Consider the following 21068-nt stretch of genomic DNA (forward strand, 5'->3'; position numbering starts at 1 on the left):
AACAAGATTCTAGGGATGCAAATTCNTTTATTATCAACGGGTATGTGGATTCTGACTATGCAGGGGATTTGGATAAAAGTAAATCTACGACAGGATATGTGTTCAAAGTTGCTGGTAGAGCTGTAAGCTGGGTTTCAAAACTGCAAGCAGTTGTGGCTACGTCAACAACAGAAGCAGAATACGTAGCAGCTACACAAGCCAGTAAAGAAGCAATTTGGTTGAAAATGCTATTGGAGGAGCTCGGGCACAAACAAGAGTTTGTCTCTTTGTTTTGTGACAGTCAGAGTGCCTTGCATCTAGCAAGGAATCCTGCATTTCATTCAAGGACGAAACACATACGAGTGCAGTACCATTTCATCCGAGAGAAGGTGGAAGAAGGGACAGTAGATTTGCAGAAAATCCATACCACGGACAACGTAGCAGATTTCCTAACAAAGGTAATCAATGTTGATAAGTTTACTTGGTGTCGATCTTCCTGTGGCCTAATAGAGACGTAAGCGACATGGAAAGTGCAAGGTAGAAAGAATGGTGTGAAGATATGATTGTTACAATCTAATCTTCAAGTGGGAGATTGTCGGCAGAGAATGTAGGCAGCAGCCACATTAGGTAGCACACAAAGTTTGGCAAGCTACAATATTTAAATGGAGTTAGGAATGTTAGGCACCTACAAAGTTTGAACAAAACTATTTATTGTTTGGTCCCTACATTTTAGGCTAACTACAAATTGACCCCTATTCCTCAACTATAAATAGGGAGGTCATTTGTCATTCTTGTCATCCCAAATCATTCTATTCTTCCCTCATATACTAGAGATATTAGAGAGTTTGTTGAGTGTATTTCTCCTTCCTAGCAAGAGAGAATTATCCTTGTTTTCTCCTTGTTAGTTAGAGAGTGGTTGTAACTCCTATTTTCTCATAGTGAAATTCTTCTACCATTGTCGTGGTTTTTACCCTAATTTGTTTAGGGGTTTTCCACGTAAAATCTGTGCCTCATTTATTTTTCTTTCTCAAATTATTGTTGCAATCTGATCTATCCCACTTCGGCGGGCGCAACACTTACCGTTGCCACTGCCACTACCCACGCCTGGACGGAGAAGGGAGGGAGCTACGTTGCAGCTGCTGCCGGAAGAATTGAAGTCGCACGGTGGAGGTTTAGAGGAAGGCCAGCGCCGCCAAGACTTCCCGCTGCCGTCGAATGCCGCTGCTATAGGCTTTGCTGATGTCGCTGCCATTGCCGCCGCGAAGAACAGGGGACGCCCAATGATGGAGGATCACTGCCATAAACTATGGTAAGTACATATGAACAGGTTTTAGGTTGTGTATTTTTTGGACGTGGGGAGGAAAAAAGATACGGTGTCCATTTCATTGTTACGATACCAAGCCGGAGACAGAGGAAGTTGGTGGGTGAAGATGTGTGAGGCCGAACGCAACAGAGAAGAAGGAAGCACTGCATTCTAATTCTAATGGCAGGTAACGTTTTCTTCTTTTTCTTGATATTATTATAATTTTTTTTTAGAAGAAGAAGAAGAAGAAGAGAGGAAAGAAGAAATAAAAGAAAAGGTAGAAAGAAGAAAGAAGAATTGAGCGCTGGAAGAAGAAGGAAAAGGAAAAGAAAAAAAAAAAAAGAAATGGGTGTTCATAAAAATGATGGTGGTAACATGGAGCGACGAAACTATGGTGACGAACTAGGCGATGGGGTCGACGGAGAATGTGGCGGAGGCCCAGATGAGAGCTCTCCGACGGGGTAGCGGGTGGAGGCAACCAAATTTGGGTGAAACATGGACAGATTTAAATTTTGTTTTATTATGGTTTTAAATTAAAGTATTTACAAAATTGTAAATAAAAAAATTGAAGTTTTTAGTGTATTACTCAATGAATTTTTTAGTGTACTATGGCATAAAAAATGAATTATTTTGTTATGGTGTTGTTTCCAGTATAATTGGCCGGTTTTGCTTTGTTTCCGTCCTCTATGGCCGGTGGTCTGGTGAAACTGATGATGATGGTGTGAATGGATTTGGGTTTGGGTGTGAAAGGTGATGCTAATTTTGGTTTAGGCTACTGGTGGCTTCACAACTTTGAATTATCTGAAATTTACATGCATTAATGAGCTTTGAAACTTTACATGCAATAAGTGTATAGAAAGATGCAATGAGATAATTTAAAAAATTTACTTCAGATGGAAGCAATGGTTATAAATATCAATATATTTAATTAATTTTATAAACGTAATTTAAAATAAAAAAGTATACATTTAAATATTGAAACTACATAATGCTTAAGACTTAAATGTAAAAAATTAAATTAAATTTGTAATAAATAGAGATATTAAATAATTATAAGCATATACGGTGTAGAGTAAATAGTATTAAATAGAAAGATGTTTATTATGTGCAAATACTATTTAAATCTATTTTAGTTATATTCACATTTGTACTTTAATTAAATTATTATCATATTGTATTCAAAAAAAAAATTATTATCATATTTGCTAACATACCTATAATTATTTCAATGAAATATTTGATACGTAAATCAAATTTTAAACTTTAATATAATTACATTCAATATTTGTACCATAATCAAAGTATTATTTAGATTTTGTTAAGTATCACAAGATACACAAATATAATACATTTAACTATCATTCTATCAATACTTTGTTTATTTGGGTTTGAATTAATTTATTTAAATTTAAATATGTATTCCATAATGAATTTAATAATTTCAATACAACACTTAAAGTATTTACTTTTCTTTAAAAAAAAATAAAAAAAAAAAGAGAAGCTTTTTGCCTTATCTTAATTTTTTATGCATTTCTTTCCAGTTTCGTAATATTTTTTAATGTGTTCATAAATATTTAAAATTTTTCTTAAATACATACATATACTTATACACTATATTAATCATACTTATATTTTGTATACTAAAAATCTCATTTTTTATAATTTATAAATAATACTATAGAAATTTAACTTTTATTATTATAATATTTTACTATAACAAATAACTTAAATATATTTAATCTCATTTTTTATAATTTATAAATAATACTATAGAAATTTAACTTTTATTATTATAATATTTTACTATAACAAATAACTTATATATTTTTCACAAATTTGTCCGTGCATCGCACGGGTGCAACACTAGTGTTATCAATTGCAAATCAAATATATGATCCTATATATAAGAAATAAACTCAACCTTTCATATCTACAACATAAATGAAGAAGATAAACCAAACACACAAAAGGCGATTTTTTTAGAATATATCTAAACACTGGAAATAAAACTATTTTTTGGAAAATGACTCATCTTCCAGAAAACATTTTCAAAAGTATCTTCCTGCTTTTCAAACGCACCATAATTTTAAATGACCTAAATTTTTTTGAAAACTTTTGAATAATTAAGAAATTGCAAGAATTTTTTTTGAAATGAGTTTTGGTGATAAAATGTTTCAAAAACGGAGAAACACTATTCTTATGAAATTTTCGTACAATATAATATTAAATATCATCTTTCTATATGGTACTATGCTTCTTACATAAACATTAAGCCCGTGCGAAATTAATTAATTAAAGTGCGAATAGTGATTCTATGTTCTTTGTACTTTGTATTTTATTATTATTATGTGAAAAATTCTTGAAAATTGTATATTCTTCTACTATGAGTAATAATTCTTTTCATTATTACAAATATATATATATATGATCATCTTTAGGCCTTCCTCAATAATTAAATTTGGGTATGGTTTTTGAGGAGTTTTTGTAAGTGTGATTAGGAAAAAGAAAATAGGGTGGGGGAAAATAAAAGGAAAAAAACAAAACAAAAAAAAATTGAAAAAAAAAACAAAACAAAAAAAACAGTAATTACTAATTACGCACCAGGATTGCACGCGCCAGCCTAGGTGAGAAATATGCGCCTTACACGTGCGTGAGGTGCAGTAGCCTTCCCCGGTGGGGCCCACCCCAACCTGCAAAAAACTTGAATTTGCAGAAAAAAGAACTCCATAAAAAATCACATCTCCCAATTGATAAAAACTCATTTACTGTTCCAAAATTTGTTTAAAACCAATCAATGGGAAAAGCCTTATAATTTATCCTCATTTTCGTTGAAATAATTCATATTCATCTCATTTTTTAAATGTTATTCAATTGAGATTATTGCACAAATAAATCAATTCAAAATAAATTAATACACAATTCATCATTTGAAAATAAATTAACAAACCGGTGGCTTTCTTAATTTCTCATCATTCTTCTCCCAAAGTAGTTGAGTTGCAAAGTCTTAAGTGAAGCGTCGCCGCGAGATGGCATTGGTCGTGGGCATGGTAGTCCTGCCCGCAACTGCAGTCTGCAGACGACGCGGAATATAATGGTGCATCATCCAACCTCTTCTTCTAGATTAGTCAATCGCCCAACACCAACCTATGTTTAATTTGCCCGTTTCCTTGGTCCAAACTTGCAATTGCGGTCCATGGTCAATTCTTCGGCAAATTATTACGTGGACCATGGTCCGTTGGGTTGTGTGGATCATTAAAAATTACATTCTTAATATATAAAATTACATTATTTGTGTACCGAATATACATTATACAATATAATTAATGTACTTTTAGTACTCAAATAATGCACATTTTCTAAATACAAAGGACATTTTTAATATATATTAAAAATACATTATTTGTATACTGAATGTATGGTAATAATGTATATTATTTGATAGTATAAAAATAATATATACTTTATGTACACAAATAATGTACTTTTTATTTATGGTCTACACAATAATGATCACAATTCTCTATATATATACAACTAGAAAAATGCATAGACATATAAGGATCGATATTGTGCAAATCATATTTTTTGTAAAATTTACAAACGTGTAATGAGCAATACTATAAAGTGTATCCAGTTATAATAAATGTGCTACTCTCAAATTATGATTTTAAAAGTACAATGATGCAAAACTACAAGTGTACCTAATAATATATAAAAGTGAAACTGCACCATTTAACATCGATAGTTTTGAAGAATTAAACTTTACGTTTTAAAAATATTTATCAAAATGATACCATAGTCTTTCCCTTACTTTACAATCATCTTAAATTAACAATTAGCATTCGTCAGGACTGTTCCATTAAAAAAAAGGAATATTATCTAATAGCTTAGTTCAATTTAGACCATTTTTTAAAATAGTTATTATATAAGTATAAATATAATATAAAAAAGTAATAAAAACCTTTTGTCAAAATATAATATATAAAAATTCAAAGAAAAAAATACAATTCAAAATTTAACTTAAAAATAACATTCTTCATGTATATATATATATTGAAAATTCTTCATGTATATTTAGATGCAAAATTTCAATATCAATTTCTTATAAAATTTTATTTTCAATTGCAATTAAAATCAATATGTGTATTCTAGAAACATAATTATAAGTGCAAAATTACTAAATTATATATTATATATAAAATAATTTTTTTAAAAAAAAATGAATCCACAACAATTGATTGAGACCTTGTGCTGTCGCTTTCTGCACATGGTCAAGACATACCTTGACACTACTCTATCTATATATTTTGAAATAGATATATAGAGATCATAATACTCTCAATTAGAAACAAAACACTCCAAACAAAATTATTCCCAGTCATAACATTTGATTCCCTTATTTTAAAGGTTAAGAGTTGCCCTCTTAACCATTTGACTATAAGTTATTGCATTAGTAGTCTAAATTCAAGTTGGAAGAAGGTGAAGTCTTCAGTCTAAATTCCACGCGCTCTCTCTCTTTTGGGAGAAGTAAATTAAAGTGTAATTATATAAGGGTGTTTATTGAGTAATTAATGTACGGTTTCCCTCTCTCTCTTTGTATATATACCACTTGAGTATGTGCATTGTGTAATAGCTCACAAATTATATATGCAAAAGGTAAATCGCATTAAGAATTGAGAATCATAATTCACCCGCTTTGCCACCCTTTTCGAGGCAAAATAGTACGTAGTATTGTATTATCCTTGGGGATAAGAGGAGAAATTTCTCACCCTAGACTTACAAGAATTGTGAAGGAGTTAAATTATGGTGATTCACCAATATTATGTTCTTGGATGCAATATTTGTTATTCGAGAACCAACTAAGCTACTATGAGGGCTAAAATAGTACCGAGTATTATTTTTCTTTTTATAGTATGTAGTAGCAAAAATAAATAAATAAATAAAAGTCTTTATTAAATAAGTGTGTTTTCATATTTGGCGGGCAGCTTAAACATTCTTCGCTGAACAGACCCAGAGGTTCCATATTGAACCTGCAATAGTATTTAATTAGCCAACAGACCTGTATAAATACATGACTTTGTACACCGTTGTGGTCATCTTCTCATCTTTTTATCATTCACTATCCTTTGCATTTGCAGCGTTTTCTCCTCGTATTGCAAAAACAGCCCAACAATCCAGCACTTGCCAACCTTCAACTGTACAAATTTTATCTGACTCTAATTTCAATGATCAAGTGCTTACCATTATTTCAAAAGTTATAGAGGCAAAATTTTATTTCTTTATACTGTTATATTTTTGTGAGGTTGAGGCCTTTCAGCCCTCTGCCCAACAATCTCTTAGCTATCTGGGTTTAGATTTAGTCCTTCACGGTCTCCCCCCAACACATATATGGCTTGGATTTGGACAGCTCTACTAGTGTTCATCACAGCCATTTTTTCACTTGCAAAAATGGCAATGAAGAAGAATAAGAAGAAGAAAAGACTTCCTCCTGGTCCAAAGGGATTACCCATTGTTGGACATCTCCATCTGCTGGGCAAGAATCCCCACCAAGACATGTACCAATTCGCCAAAAAACACGGCCCCATCATCCGCCTCCGCTTCGGCTCCGCCACCATCATCCTCGTCTCCTCCGCCGACGCCGCCAAGCTCTTCCTCAAGACCCACGACCACATCTTCGCCAGCCGCCCACGCTACGAGGCCGCCAAGTACATCCTCTACGACGAAAAAGACCTCATCGCCGCCAAATACGGCCCCTACTGGCGCCAAATGCGCAAGCTTTGCACCCTCCAACTCCTCAGCCCTCCCAAGATCAACTCCTTCCGCCCCGCCCGAGAACAAGAAGTCAAACTCGGAGTCCTCTCTCTCAAGCAAAAGGCCCATAACCGCCAACTCGTCGATCTCAGCGCCTTCGTCTCCACCATGAACGGCAACATGAGCTGTATAATGGTGTTCGGGAAGAAATACACGGAAGAGGAGTTCGCCGAGACGGGGTTTCGTGGCGTGATGAGGGAGACCACTCAGCTCTCCGCGGCTCCAAATCTTAAAGACTATTTTGATTTTCCTCTCCTCGGCGGTTTCGATCTCCAAGGTTTGACCCGTCGCATGAAAGCCGTGTCTAGGATTTACGACGATTTCTTCGAGAGGGTTATAAACGAACACATTGAAAATAAAGACAAGAAACAAACGAAAGACATCGTTGATACCTTAATTGGGATAATGGAATCTGGGCAAGCTGAGTTCGAGTTCGATCGGCGACATGTGAAAACCTTGATGTTGGATATGCTCGTGGCGTCCATGGACACTTCAGCAACAGCAATAGAGTGGATACTCTCAGAAATCATCAGACACCCAATGGTGATGAAAAAGCTGCAAAAAGAATTGGAGGAAGTAGTGGGCAAAGATAGAATGGTGCAAGAATCTGACCTCAAAAGTTTACACTACTTAGAAGTGGTGATCAAAGAAGCCTTCAGGCTTCATCCAGTTGCGCCATTGCTGCTCCCTCACGAAGCCATGGAAGATTCAATGGTAAGCGGCTTTCACATCCCCAAAGGCTCGAGAATCCTGGTGAACACCTGGGCCATCGGGAGAGACCCCGAGTTCTGGCCCGAGCCTGAGAAGTTTATTCCAGAAAGGTTCGTTGGAAGCGACATAGATGTTAAGGGGCATGATTTTGAGTTATTGCCGTTTGGGTCTGGGAGGAGAAGTTGTCCTGGTATTCAACTCGGGCTCGTCATTGTTCGTCTGATAGTGGCTCAACTGGTTCATTGCTTTGATTGGGAGCTTCCTGATGGCATGTTGCCCGGGGATTTGGACATGACTGAACAGTTTGGAACTGCAACAGCTAGGGCTAATTCTTTAAAGGCTATTCCAAAATACCGACTCATCGATTGATTGGCCCGTCTCAATTTTAATCTAGTTAGGGCAATTTGTTTGTGTGTGATTAGGATGAGCATTGCATGCACGACCATATATTGGTTGAAAGTTGATACTACATACTGATATATTGCTTTAGTTTGAAGTCATAGAACAAAAATGTTGGAAATTGTAAGGCTGATTATATTATTCATTGTATTGTGGATTTAATTTGAGAGAATTGAAAAAGCTACTGTACTGTACGTCTTCCTTTCTGCAAATTCAATACCAACAGAAATCTTTTGACTCATCCTACTTGACCCTGATTATTCGTTGTATTGGCAATGATATATTTGTAATTAACATATTATGTGCATGTAAATATAGGCACAATTAACTCATGACCTCCATCTCAGAATAATCACTTCATGCAGTTTGACCACAAGATCTTTAGCTAAGATAAATAATATGTTATTTACATAGGCATAACTTTTGGACTAAGATTCATAATGCAATGTCATCCATGAATGATATAACAATTGGTTTTGTACAGAGGAGTGGGCCACTGAAAATGTTTAAACTAAACGACGTCGTTCTCCGGATGTAACTTTTTTTTTTTTTTTTTTTTTAAATTTTAAAAAATTACCTGTAATTTAATACAGTAAAAAGCCAAGCTGTTCAGCATTTTTGCACGCCTAGTACAGTACTGCCTACAGCCTCGCCTCCTCCTCTCCCGACTCCCGAGCCCGAAGTTCCGCCGCCGGCGACCAGGCTCCAGCCGAAGTCGACGCCGATACTTCCAACGGAATAGCCGTCCACACAGCACGGGTCACTGAGGTCAGAATTCAAAATTTCATATTCTAAGAAATTGCAAATTTTGATTGTTATTATTATTATTTTAAAATTTTTGTTTACAAGTTAGAAAATTTTATTTTTAATTATTTTTTTTGATGTTAGAAATTTTTATTGTTAAACTTTTTTTTTTAAATTTTATTTACAATTTAGAAATTTTTTACCGTTAATTATTTTTTTTTAGAAAAATGCATTTTACCGTTAATTATGATAAAAAATCTTATTGTTAATTTATTATTTTATTTACAATTTAAAAAATTTGATTGTAATTTTTTTTAATCATTTGATTGTTGATATACGAAAATTTGATTATTAATTTGATATTTGGTGTTAGATAATTTGATTAATTGAATGTTAAAACTTAATGATTGAAGTTGTGAAGAACCTATATAAACATGAGCAATGCATAGATTGTTAAAAAATATCTTTGATACCAAATTATTTATAAGGGAATGTTGCTAACATGATAACTGTTTTTTGTGGTTCAGTTATTTTAATCTACTTTTGAGGCATCTAGTCAGGGTTGTCCAGAAGTGTGTGTCAACTTTGGAGTGTAAAAGCTTGTTGAGATTTTATGATTTAGGAGCAACATATGCAAGTTTAGATAACAAAACAATCAGAGCAAATGAAGGCAGATCACTGTGTTCTGTTGACTGCATCAATTAAATGTATACGATTTCTTCTACAACAAGGTATACCTTTGCGTGAATATGGTGAAAGCTCTGAATCAAATGATGAAGGAAACTTTGTTCAGCTCTTAAAGGTACTTGCCGATGTTAATGAAGATGTTTCAAAAGCAATGATGCGAAATGCACATGAAAATCACCAGCTGACTTCTCCACTTATTCAAAAAGATGCTGTTAGTGCAATTTTAAATGAGACAACTGATCTTATCATCAAAGATCTTGGAGATGAATTGTTTGGAATACTAGTTGATGAGTCAATAGATGATATATCATGGGAAAAGCATATGATTATATTTATCCGTTACGTGGATGCTCGCGGGCATATTGTTGAGCGTCTTCTTGGAGTTATTCATGTTCGTGATACTACATCTCTGTCATTTAAGGTAGCCATTGAAGATCTTCTAACAAGACATGGATTAAGTATCTCAAGAATTCGAAGCCAAAGTTATAATGGAGCTAGTGGATTGCGATGTGCATTCAACAGTCTTAAAACTTTGATTCTAAATGAAAATTCAAGTGCTTTCTACATTCATAATTTTGCTCATCAATTACAACTAGCACTAGTGGCTGCTGCAAAGGAAAATTTGGATGTTGGACTATTTTTCTTATATGCTTCACAGTTGTGCAATGTTGTGTGCGCTTTTTATGAGCCTATGGATAAATTACGTGGCAAACAACTAGAGATGTTAATTGAATCGGTTTCTTTGGAGACAATTGAAACAGGAACTAGTTTTTATCAAGAATCAACTTTAAAACGTCTTGGAGATGCATGTTGGGTCTCTCCTTATGGTGCACTTGTGAGCATTGTTAATTATTCTCTGTGGTGATTGATGTTCTTGAAGAGGTAAGCGAAGATAGACGTGCAAGGCTTAGAGGGGAAGCATTCAAAACATTGGAAAATATTGATTTTGATTTTGTGTTCATTTTGCATTTAATGAAGAATGTGTTAGGGACTACCAATGAATTGTCACAAACATTGCAAAAGAAAGAGCAAAACATATTAAGTGCCATGAGACTTGTTGATGTCTCAAAACAAAGATTGCAACAAATGCGAGATGATGGATGAGAAGCTCTTTTAGAAGAAGTTTTGTTGTTTTGCAATAGACATGACATTCTCGTCCCTAATATGGATAATGCTTATGTGGCTTCAGGAAGATCACGTCGTAAACTTGAAGAGAAGACTACCCTTCACAAATATTGTGTTGAAAGATTTTATGTGGTCTTAGATTTACAACTCCAAGAGCTAAACAATTGTTTCAATGAGAAAAATACAGAATTGCTTCTGTGTGTATCTTGTTCTGATCCAAGGAATTCATTTGCTGGGTTCAATAGGGAGAAATTAGTTCGACTTGCAAAATTTTATCCAAATGACTTTAATGAGATTGAACTTGAAATGTTGGATAACCAACTTCAGACTTACATTATTGATGTGAGTTCTGATCCTGATTTCTCTAAGTTGATTGGTATTGACGAGCTAGCTCAGAAAATGGTGGAGACACGAAGACATTCAATTTACACGTTGGTGTATTTGCTTCTAAAGTTGGTTTTGATCTTACCAGTTGCGAATGCTAGTATTGAAAGAGCATTTTCTGCTATGAAGATTATCAAGACTTCGTTACACAACTGGATGAGTGATGATTTGTTAGTTGACTGCTTAGTGCCATATTTTGAAAAAGATGTTTTTGACCGTGTGCTGAATGAGAAGATCTTACAACAATTTCAAAATATCAGAGAATGCAGAGGAGTACTGTTGGTTGTAATGACTACTGAGCATTGTATTTTGATCTATAATTTGTTTTGTATTTGAACTATTTTAATTAATGACCATGTCCTTTGCTTTTTGAGTTTTTGATCCTTGAACAAAATCTTGGACACCTCTGTTTCAGTTGAAAGTACTTATTATATCAAACTGTAAGTTTAATGAACCAACTAGGATGATCCCCAGCTTCCTTTTGAATCAATGTGATCTGAGATATGTAGACCTCAGTCACAACGGCATGGCAGGGAGTGATCCAACATGGTTACTCATGAACAACTCTAGACTAGAATTCAGTACTGCTGCACACAACTTCCTCACAGGTTCATTCCTTATTCATTCTTACTCAAGATTTAACCTGTCTTGGTTGGACATCTTTTATTAATATCTATGCTGAGCTTCCAGTTTTTATAGGTCATGTTTTTCCTTGCATGATCTATTTGAACTTATCTGGAAATGCATTTCAAGGTAGAAGTCCTCCTTTGGGTGTGTTAAGAGTCCCTCTTTGAAAAAATAAGAGAGAATATATGTGTTTATAAGGCCATGGGTTAGACCAGCCAATTGGTTGGATTCAATCTTTTAGTGTGATTTGGCCGCTAGACTAGCTAATTAATTGTGATATGAGAAGTTTTACGGGGGTTATGAGCTTTCATGTGGCTGTTGAAGTAAAATTCTTCATTTCGTATTCATACTTTGAACCTGTCACACAACCATTTTACTGGATCAATGGATGTTATATTTCGTTGTCGTTTCTGTGGCATTCATACTTTGAACCTGTCACACAACCATTTTACCAGATCAATTCCAAAAACATTTTCTAGCTTGAAAGAAATAGAGTTTGGACCTGTCCTACAACAAGCTCACTGACTAAATCTCATCTGAATTGATAGCGCCGAACCTCCCATTGGTTTTCTCACTGGCTTACAATAGCTGATCAGGTACGACACCAGCCAGGGTAGGTGAGTTTGCAACAGTTGAGCAGAGCTATGAAGGTAATGATTTTCTTTGTGGAACTCCATTTAGAGTTGCGTTTCAGCGGAGCTTTATTGGATCGTACATTGTGGCATTTTTTGGGTGTTGTTGCTTTTCTATACTACGATCCTTATTATCGATTGCTGCTTTCTGAATTCATTGGTGCAAGATTCAGGATTAGTTTAATTTCACAGTAGGACAGGTGAGACATCTGCTGTTTGGCATGTTTGACTAAACTTTTACTGCAATTAGTCTCCATGTACTGTTGAATTCAACGATAATCATTCTAAAAGCTTATCTTATCACTTCCATGGTTTCTGAATTGTGATTGGTTACATTGAATAAAGCATCCAAACTTTTAAATTGACTTGAAAATGTCTCCTTTCTTTGTTCAAACTTATGCAGTGGAATATCACACCATAAGATTTTTGTTGACTTGTTGAGATGAGAATGTAAATACATGTGTTTATATAGTATCATTTCTGAGTGTATACAGATATGAAATATTACAACAAATCAATAATCTGAATTTTCCTTTTTCCTTGTTTACTAAAACAAATGTATACATACATGTAATACCCACATCAGCAACTGGACTAACTATTAGCCAGACTGGTTTTGCTCATCTTACTTTCTTCTGTTGTCATCTAATTCTTTCACAGCCCAACCTGTCGCGATATTCCAAGAAGATCTGGGCTGCACCGTAGTGAGCCAAGGCGCCAAGGATGACAAACACATGGAAGATCTGGTGACTATGGCCAGCCAGATCGAAGAACCCCGGCATCCACCTCTCGGGAACTCTGGTAATGTAAAACATAGTCCCGGTGATGTAGAACAGCCCCATGGCTCCCTCGTATGCAAGCGTGACGTTCCTCTGAGGCTCGTCCCAGTTGACGACGAGGGCATGGACAGCCGGGATGAGGCCTGAGAATCCCATCGCCATGAACAGGCAGGCGCGGAAGGACCTGTATTTGCCGGTGGAGAAGGCGGGGGTGAGGAGGGTGATGATGGTGCAGATGCCCATGACAGTGATTCCAGTTAGGTACACGATTTGCCAGTGTGGGGAGCACTGGAAAATGTAGTAAATTGGTGGGAAGAATGAGGTGATTATCATGACAGCAATTCCTACATAGTCCATTTGGAGGAGTAGGAGGGTGAGGTGGTGGGAGTGGCAAGAGAAGAGGTGGCATATGCTGCTGCTTAAAAGACAGAACATTGATCCTCCTAGGAACACATAGAATGGCCATGTTGTTCCTGTTGTAATCATCTCTCCTGCTGCTGTTGTTATGTCCATTTGTAAACTCTGCCCTTGTTTTAGGTCTATCATTCTCTTTGCCCCCTGCAACATTACCATTCTTTCTCAATATTTTACAATATTTTCTTACAAATTATGGATTGAAGATCTATGTTGAGTCCAACAAAATGGTCAACCCTAAAATTTTTTTTTTTTTTAATTACCCTACCTGAAAAAAATCCTTAGAATTTTGAGATATATTTGTCTCTCCACTTGTTGGGAAATTCCTGCAAATAATGACCATAAACAAGTCAAACATTAGTCGGGACTTTACGTGATATTATAAGTTTAGATTCAACATCAAACTGTACACTTTTGTTCATAAAGAGTCTATTCAAGTTCAAACCCTCTATATTCGTGGCAGGGATTAAACTATCACTTACTACTGGAAGCAAGTATTAAGTGAAACTTTTTATTAAATTACTATTTTTCACTTTTAAATTATATTTAATAGAGTGAAATAAGGCTATGTAAAACACTAAAACTCATGATCTAGCTGTCAGTGTGGTGGCAGGAAATGGACTTGAATAAATATGGCAGACAGGAATATGTGAAAAAACGTGAAGAAATTTATGGGATGTTGTTGGGGGTTTGATGACCTAATTTTTAGTGTATATATAATCACCCTATTAGTGTTAATGTACCTCTGATTATGTATAGTGTATAACTTTATAAATCACATAACATTATAAGTCACGACATTGTAAATTTTTTAATACATTAATGATATAATGTTTAGGTAGTCTATCACTATTATATATCCAAAACTTCAAGAATTTGAAGATGTAACATTAGTTTTTGACTACAGTATGAACAATTAATGCAAGTGGTCAACTTGCACGAGAATTGATTGATTTTATAAATATTAATTTTTTAAGTATGATATGAAAAATATCATGATCTATTAATAATGTTGAGATTGTACACGGGTTAGTATTTGTTTAATAATATCATAGAAAAATTTTACAATGTCAGTGATTTAAAAAGTTAGATTTTTTACTTTACAATTTGTATTTTTTCTTTATTTATGTACCTCTAACAAAGCATAAGGTACAATTTTATAACAAATACAAAATTATAATTTTTTTTAACATATTAGTGTTAATGTAAATGATTTGATTAGCATTGTCACGGTGCCACCCTAACTTAATTGTAACTTCTAATCTTAACTTAAAATTAGAGATTAATATTACTTTGATTTGTTTTTTAAAAAAAAAATATTACTTTGATTTACGAAAAGCCTACTGCCTAGCTGAGTATTACTTGAGTATGAGGTTTTGGACTATTACTAAAAACTTCATCATTTATAAGAGACAAGGAGAGGAAATGAAAAGTTGAAAACTGGGGTTTCTAAATTTGTTATAAAAATTTCAATTTAGTAAAAAATAATTATAAAAAACTTCATGTTTTTCTTTTTCCCTTTGAATATTCTTTTCAGCTTCAGTGAATATGGATTGTAGTGTCAAGAATTTCCAAGTTATGAATGGAAAATTTAAAAACAAAAATTTAATTACTTTGTAATAACAAAATTACCATGTAAACAGCGTCATGAAATCTGCTAGCTGAGGTACATGCACTACATTCGCAAAGGTCAGTATCGAGAAGAGAACAAATCCAATTAAATGTCTGCAAAAAAAATATTAATATATAATCAAATTTCACTAAAAACAAAATAACTTCAAAAAAAAAAAATGATCATATATATGATCTTACGTCCAAACGTTTAGCGTTTCATTATGCCATCGGAAAATGCTGAAAAGAGCTTGTTTCAAAGGCCATTCAGCTCTATAATAATTCAAAATAAACTCATTATCCTTCATATACTCCGGCAATTCTTCAAATGAAACCAAACCGTATCTTTTCCCCTTCTTTCCTCCGCCGCCCTTCTTCTTCCCGCCGCCGCCGCAGCAACCCTTTTTGCCCGCCGCCGCCACCTTCACACCACCGTCGCCCGGCGAGGAGGAGGACGTGAGATCACAACCTTTATTATGACCCTTTTCTTGGCTCACCATCTTAATTCCTCGATCAATCTCCCAAACAAAACCTTAATTAAGAAATTGATCTGATATATATGTCTCAATCTTTATATGATCGAATGAATTATGAGAATCGAAAAAAAGAAGAAAATGAAATGAAGGCAATGAAAATATAGGGGAGAGAAGAGGAATTTGGTTGGGAGTGTTGTCCGAGTATTAAGTGTAGGATGGGGGTGGTGTGTTACAACTACTAGAAAAGACAGCATTTATAGACACTCCTTTTGGGCTTGACTTCTTCTCTTTCTTTATTGTTATTGTTAGTGCATTTCGTGTGTTAGGTCATCAGTAACATCTTTCCCCTTCCCATGCTGCCTTCATGACCCTTCTTTTATTTTTATTTTTATTTTTTATTTTATGGATAAATTTCACTTTCATATTTTAAAATAATCAAAACGTGTAAATTCCATTGTAACATTAGTCAGCAAATAACATTGTTTTCTCTCTATTATATCTGTTGCCACTTTCGTTCCTTAATTGTTTGCAAAGTAACTTTTTCTGTCTCTTAGTTCTATTATGGTTAGGTTAAAAAAAAAAGTCATTTCACATATACTTAAGCGGCAAAAATACTACTTTGTGAACAATTGATCGAGGGGTAATAAATGATGACGTTATAATTGAGTAATAAAAGTGTTACTTTTCAATAATTTTTCTTTTAAAAAAAGTGTTGTTTTTTTTAATCTATAATTAGGATTATATTGTAAATTCATTATTACTATTTTAGAGATTAAAAGTGATTCTCTCATTATTATTTATTTATTTTTATTTTGTAAGACTCGGTCATTATTTGACATCTAGTTAGGTACGTATAGTACATACATATTCTTCACTATTATTTTGAATTATTTTACTTTGAAGTCTAAAAGTAGTATTTCATCTCTTGTAATATAAGATGACACGTAAGAATATGTGACGTGAATTATTTAATTTCACAAGTGTTGTGTTGTAAAGGGGAATATATGTTGTGATCACTAGGAAATTAAATGGGAACAAAGCTTTTCAAGATTCATGAGAGAATTAATTAAAACTAACATCAAACCAATTATTCAATTAACATGCATGTGAGGAAAATGTTTTTGACATTGCACATCTTCTATATGAACTCATCACATCAATCTTGTGCAAGTAAAATATGAGTTGTTTTTTTTTTTAAAAAAAAATAAATTTTATTTTTATTTATAGTACTACTAAATCTATTATACATAGTAGATTTGTAGTATTTGTTCAATAAACAACTCTCACGGAGAGTCAAACTTAGAACCCCGTGATTACCAAGTCAACTACTGTTCGACTAAATCGGATGTGGTTGCCTCCTCAATAGTAGTGTATGCATTGCATGAGACCGTTTCATGTAAAATGTGTAATACTTTTCTATGAAAATATAATATATTTTTTTTATATATAAATTCATACAAAAAAGTACTACATTTTCGTTAAAAAATTATTGTGCATCTCACATGAGACAGTTTCACATATCAGCAACTCATTTGTAAATAATGAGACCTAGCTATATATGTGTTGATTTGATCATACTCCTAAAATCACAAAAACTATTAGTGTCAACTAATTCAATTAACACTTGATTAGCTTAATTATTAATTAATTGTAAATTGCAAATTAGATTACTACAAGTTGGGTGATCACCATGTTATTCTTTCTTTAAAGTAAGAATCTTGCACCTATTTCAATTCACTATGAGTGCAAGATAGGGCTAAATTAAAAGTAGTTGCAAATTTTTCCTAACCGACTTTTGGTTGGGAAGCTAAGCTAATTTTTAGGTAATGTATTTCACCATACTCAATAAATTCAAGATCAGAATAGAATTATATATATATTGAAGAATTATTATTTTATACATATAATGTTTTATATATTGACCAAGGCAACCAGGTAACCTCCTCCAATATATTGGTATAGTAGTAGGGACATGTGATTTGCAGTTTCTTGTCAACTTAAAAACTTGTTATGTCACGCAACAAGATTTGACAACCCTATTCTTCTCCAATCTACGTATAGTGATGCCAGCAATATAATGTTGTGAATTCAAACAGATTATTATGAATTAAAAGATTTTATATTTCTCTGTCACTTTTTGACAATAAATGTATAGTATGTTATGTTATACGAAAACTTTTAATTTGTGAATTGAAGATAGCATTTTTTTTTTTTCATTTTGGAAATATTTCGTGAACATTTAGAATTTGGCGGAACCAGTAATTTGGTAACTGGTTTCCGCCAGAGTTTTGGTTTCTGGCCGAACCCAGTGATCATATTATTGATTTTTAGCGGAAACCAGTGAAGTTTTTTATTTTTTTATTTTAAATATTGCTCGATTTTTATTTTTATTTTTTTGTAAATATTGAGCCAAAAATCTGATTTAAAAAAATAATAATAAACAACATTGTTTATGCGGGGTATTTTTGTTGTGCATTACTATTATTGAGAATATATATTATTAATTATTTTTTGATTATATTTAAAATTGTTATTTTATTATTATTATAAATATTGTTATATTATAAATAAAATAATTAAAATTTTTAATTATATAATTCTGCTCATTTTTCAGAAAATGAATCAAACACACCAATACAGTTTTCCAGAATGCAACCAAATAATGAAAATGAAAAATATTTTCTAAAAAATGAATTATTTTTTAGAAAACATTTTCTATAAGTCATTTTCCTTATTTTCAAACACGTTCTTACTAAAATATAAGGACAAAAGGAACATGGTCAATTTTATAAATATTATAAACTTAAAAGTTTCTTTCAAAAAAAAAACTTAAAAGTTTGCAATAATTATTAAATTGACCTCGTGTTTTGGTAAAAAAAGAAAAAAAAAACTGTCAATTTTATAAAATTGACTCGTCCATTTTCTCATTATTTTTCAGTAACCCTTATTAATAGTTGATTTACCTAAATAGATGGCCACCGGATAATATCAATTTTTACTTTTTACCTTGGAGCTTGTTCTCACTTGAACCCTCCATATATATATGCGTGTGTGTGTTTGTCTTTTGATATTTATAAGTTTTATTAACAGCTAATTTTATTAAATACTTCTAATTCTAATCATCTTATTTATCAACTTTCAACTAAATCTACTAGCTTTTGAGTTAAATTTGACTAACTAAACCACCGTTCAAAGAGCCAAGCCGCACAAGAAATTATAGTTAGTGTTAATTATAATTAATTTATTCAAAACGGCAAATTAAACTCTTCAAAATCTTGAAATTTAGAAGAAACAATCTCCTTCAACTCGTTGAAGAGAAACCTCCTTTCTCATTGAAAAAAAGTCAGAGAATATATATATCATTAATGCTTTATTTATTTGTTTATAAGTAAGGCAGTAAAGAAATTAAAATATGGTGAAAAATAAAAGAAAGTCTAGCATGATATGAATACAATGTTTATCATGTCATATCATACTATTATATTAATACAAAAATTTTGGTATCACGTATCATAACGCACACCATGCTTTGTACGAAATATATATAATTTCTTAAACAAAGTAAACTTGTTATATTTTGCAAGTGAAATTGGATAAAGACAGTTCAAAAGAAGCAAGCAAATATATTTTTAGAAAGGTGAAACGTACGTATGTAGTTACCCCGCATGCATATGTTTTGTTCGTTGGTTACCCACCAATGTGAATGTGCGATCTCAAGCGTACACGACTACATGTCGACATATATATATATGCAATAAATTAAACCAAAATGGAATAATTGTTTTCTTGGCAAACAAAATACAAAATTCAGACTCCAAAAATCTTTGATGAAAATTACTTACTTTTTCAAGATAATTGCGTGGATAAAGTTTAAGAATAGTGATTGACTATTTGATTACTTGTTTTATGATTTTGCGCAATAAATAAACGATTAATTGCGGGCAAGATTGGTCATTAAAATAGATAATAATAGTTAATTTAGGTCCTTAATTACACGTGTAAATTACCAAAAAAAAATCAAAACAAAATTGAAACTTAATTTTAAGCAACATTTACTGTAATTGGATGATGTATTTCATTTTTACTACAAGTCTAAATTGATAATTAGATTGCATATTTATGCTTTATACTTAACAACGGCTACACCCTTATAGCCTTGTAAAGAAGATAAATAACAAGATGTATCTCAATGAGTTAGGAACCTAAAATTTGCTACAGTGACATTCATAAGGGTCCAACTCCAAATTGTATTATCAATCGAGATCAAACCCTGGCCTCATCCTGCTTTTGCTAATCCTAATAAGACTTATCTCACTTTAACAGGGCGTTTGGTTGGAGGGAAGGAATTAAGTGAGAAAGGAATTGCAATTCCATGGGAAAAGAATAACGTGGGAATAAAGTGGAAGTTTAAATTCCAGTATTTGGTTGGAAGGAATAAAATTACTAGGAATTTCAATTCCAATGTTTGGTATACATGGAAATTCAAAGGGAATAAGTAGTATAAAGTCTAAAATGCCCATTATTATTATTATTATTATTATTATTAAATGACAAGTATACAAAAAATATACTCCGTAACATATTAAATTCAAATACCACTCATATACCGTATCACTTGAACTAGACATATTGTAAAAAATATTTGAGAGTTTTGAGAAAACATACTTGATTAATGTTGACCTAGAATGATTATTGCTTGCTTAGGAACGTCTTTCTTGTTGATAGTTGTCGAAGATAATACACGGTATTAGCTAAAAGAGAAGGTCAGACATCAATTTTAGGTTAAAAAAGAGATGGGTAATTTTGTCTCAGGAGTATCCTTTTTTATTCCTAAAATCCATGGAATTAAAATCCCAAGGGGGGGCATGGGATTCTAGTTCCATGAAAATGAGGGAATTGCAATTCCGCGGAGTTGCAATTCCCTCCAACCAAACGAAGGAATTTAGTTACCTTCGAAATTAGGTGGGAATTAAGTGGGAATGGAATTAAAATTCCCTCCAACCAAACGCCCTGTAACATTTACACTATTGTCTATCGAGCTATTGTCATAGGAACCATGCATAAGTATAATAGGCAACTAATTATGCACTAAGATAACAATTGTGATCCCTCGAATTACGGGTATAACTAGTTTTCTTTTAAATTTTATACACATTATAATTAACGATGTAAAAAATTAAAGTAAATATGACATGAAAATCTACAACATACCAGGCACGCATATGTGTAATTGTTTAGCAAAGTTTGTAATCACTTGAGATCCTTAAAGCAAGGACAACATTGATTTACTTCTATAATTAAAAGTTCATCGTTTATATTAATGATTAAAACTAAAATTAACTCAAAAAAAAAAAAAAAGTCTCTATTGAGAAGGAACTTTTGCCAA

The 21068-nt window shown here is 32.9% G+C and overlaps 3 protein-coding genes across 3 annotated transcripts; 2 read left to right on the plus strand and 1 right to left on the minus strand.

The window, feature by feature from the left end:
- The first annotated feature begins 6670 nt into the window (after positions 1-6670).
- On the plus strand, positions 6671-8173 carry LOC116011681 (cytochrome P450 CYP736A12-like). Its single transcript, XM_031251084.1, has one exon. It carries the CDS (start codon positions 6671-6673, stop codon positions 8171-8173), a length of 1503 nt encoding a protein of 500 aa, XP_031106944.1.
- A 571-nt stretch (positions 8174-8744) lies between these two features.
- LOC116012553 lies at positions 8745-11516 on the plus strand. The gene is made up of 2 exons (XM_031252118.1): positions 8745-8971; positions 9475-11516. Exon 2 carries the CDS (start codon positions 9612-9614, stop codon positions 10497-10499), a length of 888 nt encoding a protein of 295 aa, XP_031107978.1. The 5' UTR covers positions 8745-8971; positions 9475-9611; the 3' UTR covers positions 10500-11516.
- A 1329-nt stretch (positions 11517-12845) lies between these two features.
- Positions 12846-15918, minus strand: LOC116011803 (heptahelical transmembrane protein ADIPOR1-like). Its single transcript, XM_031251213.1, has 4 exons — positions 15408-15918; positions 15228-15320; positions 13864-13921; positions 12846-13739 (listed from the first exon to the last, which is right to left on the minus strand). The coding sequence occupies exons 1-4, from the start codon at positions 15704-15706 to the stop codon at positions 13044-13046; spliced, it is 1146 nt and encodes a 381-aa protein (XP_031107073.1). The 5' UTR covers positions 15707-15918; the 3' UTR covers positions 12846-13043.
- Positions 15919-21068: the final 5150 nt, after the last annotated feature.

The sequence above is a fragment of the Ipomoea triloba genome, chromosome 3, assembly GCF_003576645.1.
Source record: "Ipomoea triloba cultivar NCNSP0323 chromosome 3, ASM357664v1".
In the NCBI taxonomy this organism is placed as follows: Eukaryota; Viridiplantae; Streptophyta; class Magnoliopsida; order Solanales; family Convolvulaceae; genus Ipomoea; species Ipomoea triloba.

Coding starts and splice junctions, on each gene's coding strand:
- LOC116011681 (XM_031251084.1), top strand. CDS start 6,671: ATGGCTTGGATTTGGACAGCTCTACTAGTGTTCATCACAGCCATTTTT.
- LOC116012553 (XM_031252118.1), top strand. CDS start 9,612: ATGAAGGCAGATCACTGTGTTCTGTTGACTGCATCAATTAAATGTATA.
- LOC116011803 (XM_031251213.1), bottom strand. CDS start 15,706: ATGGTGAGCCAAGAAAAGGGTCATAATAAAGGTTGTGATCTCACGTCC. Junction 15,321..15,407: donor GAAACGCTAAACGTTTGGAC/GTAAGATCATAT, acceptor TTTTTTTTGCAG/ACATTTAATTGGATTTGTTC. Junction 13,740..13,863: donor ATTCTAAGGATTTTTTTCAG/GTAGGGTAATTA, acceptor GTAATGTTGCAG/GGGGCAAAGAGAATGATAGA.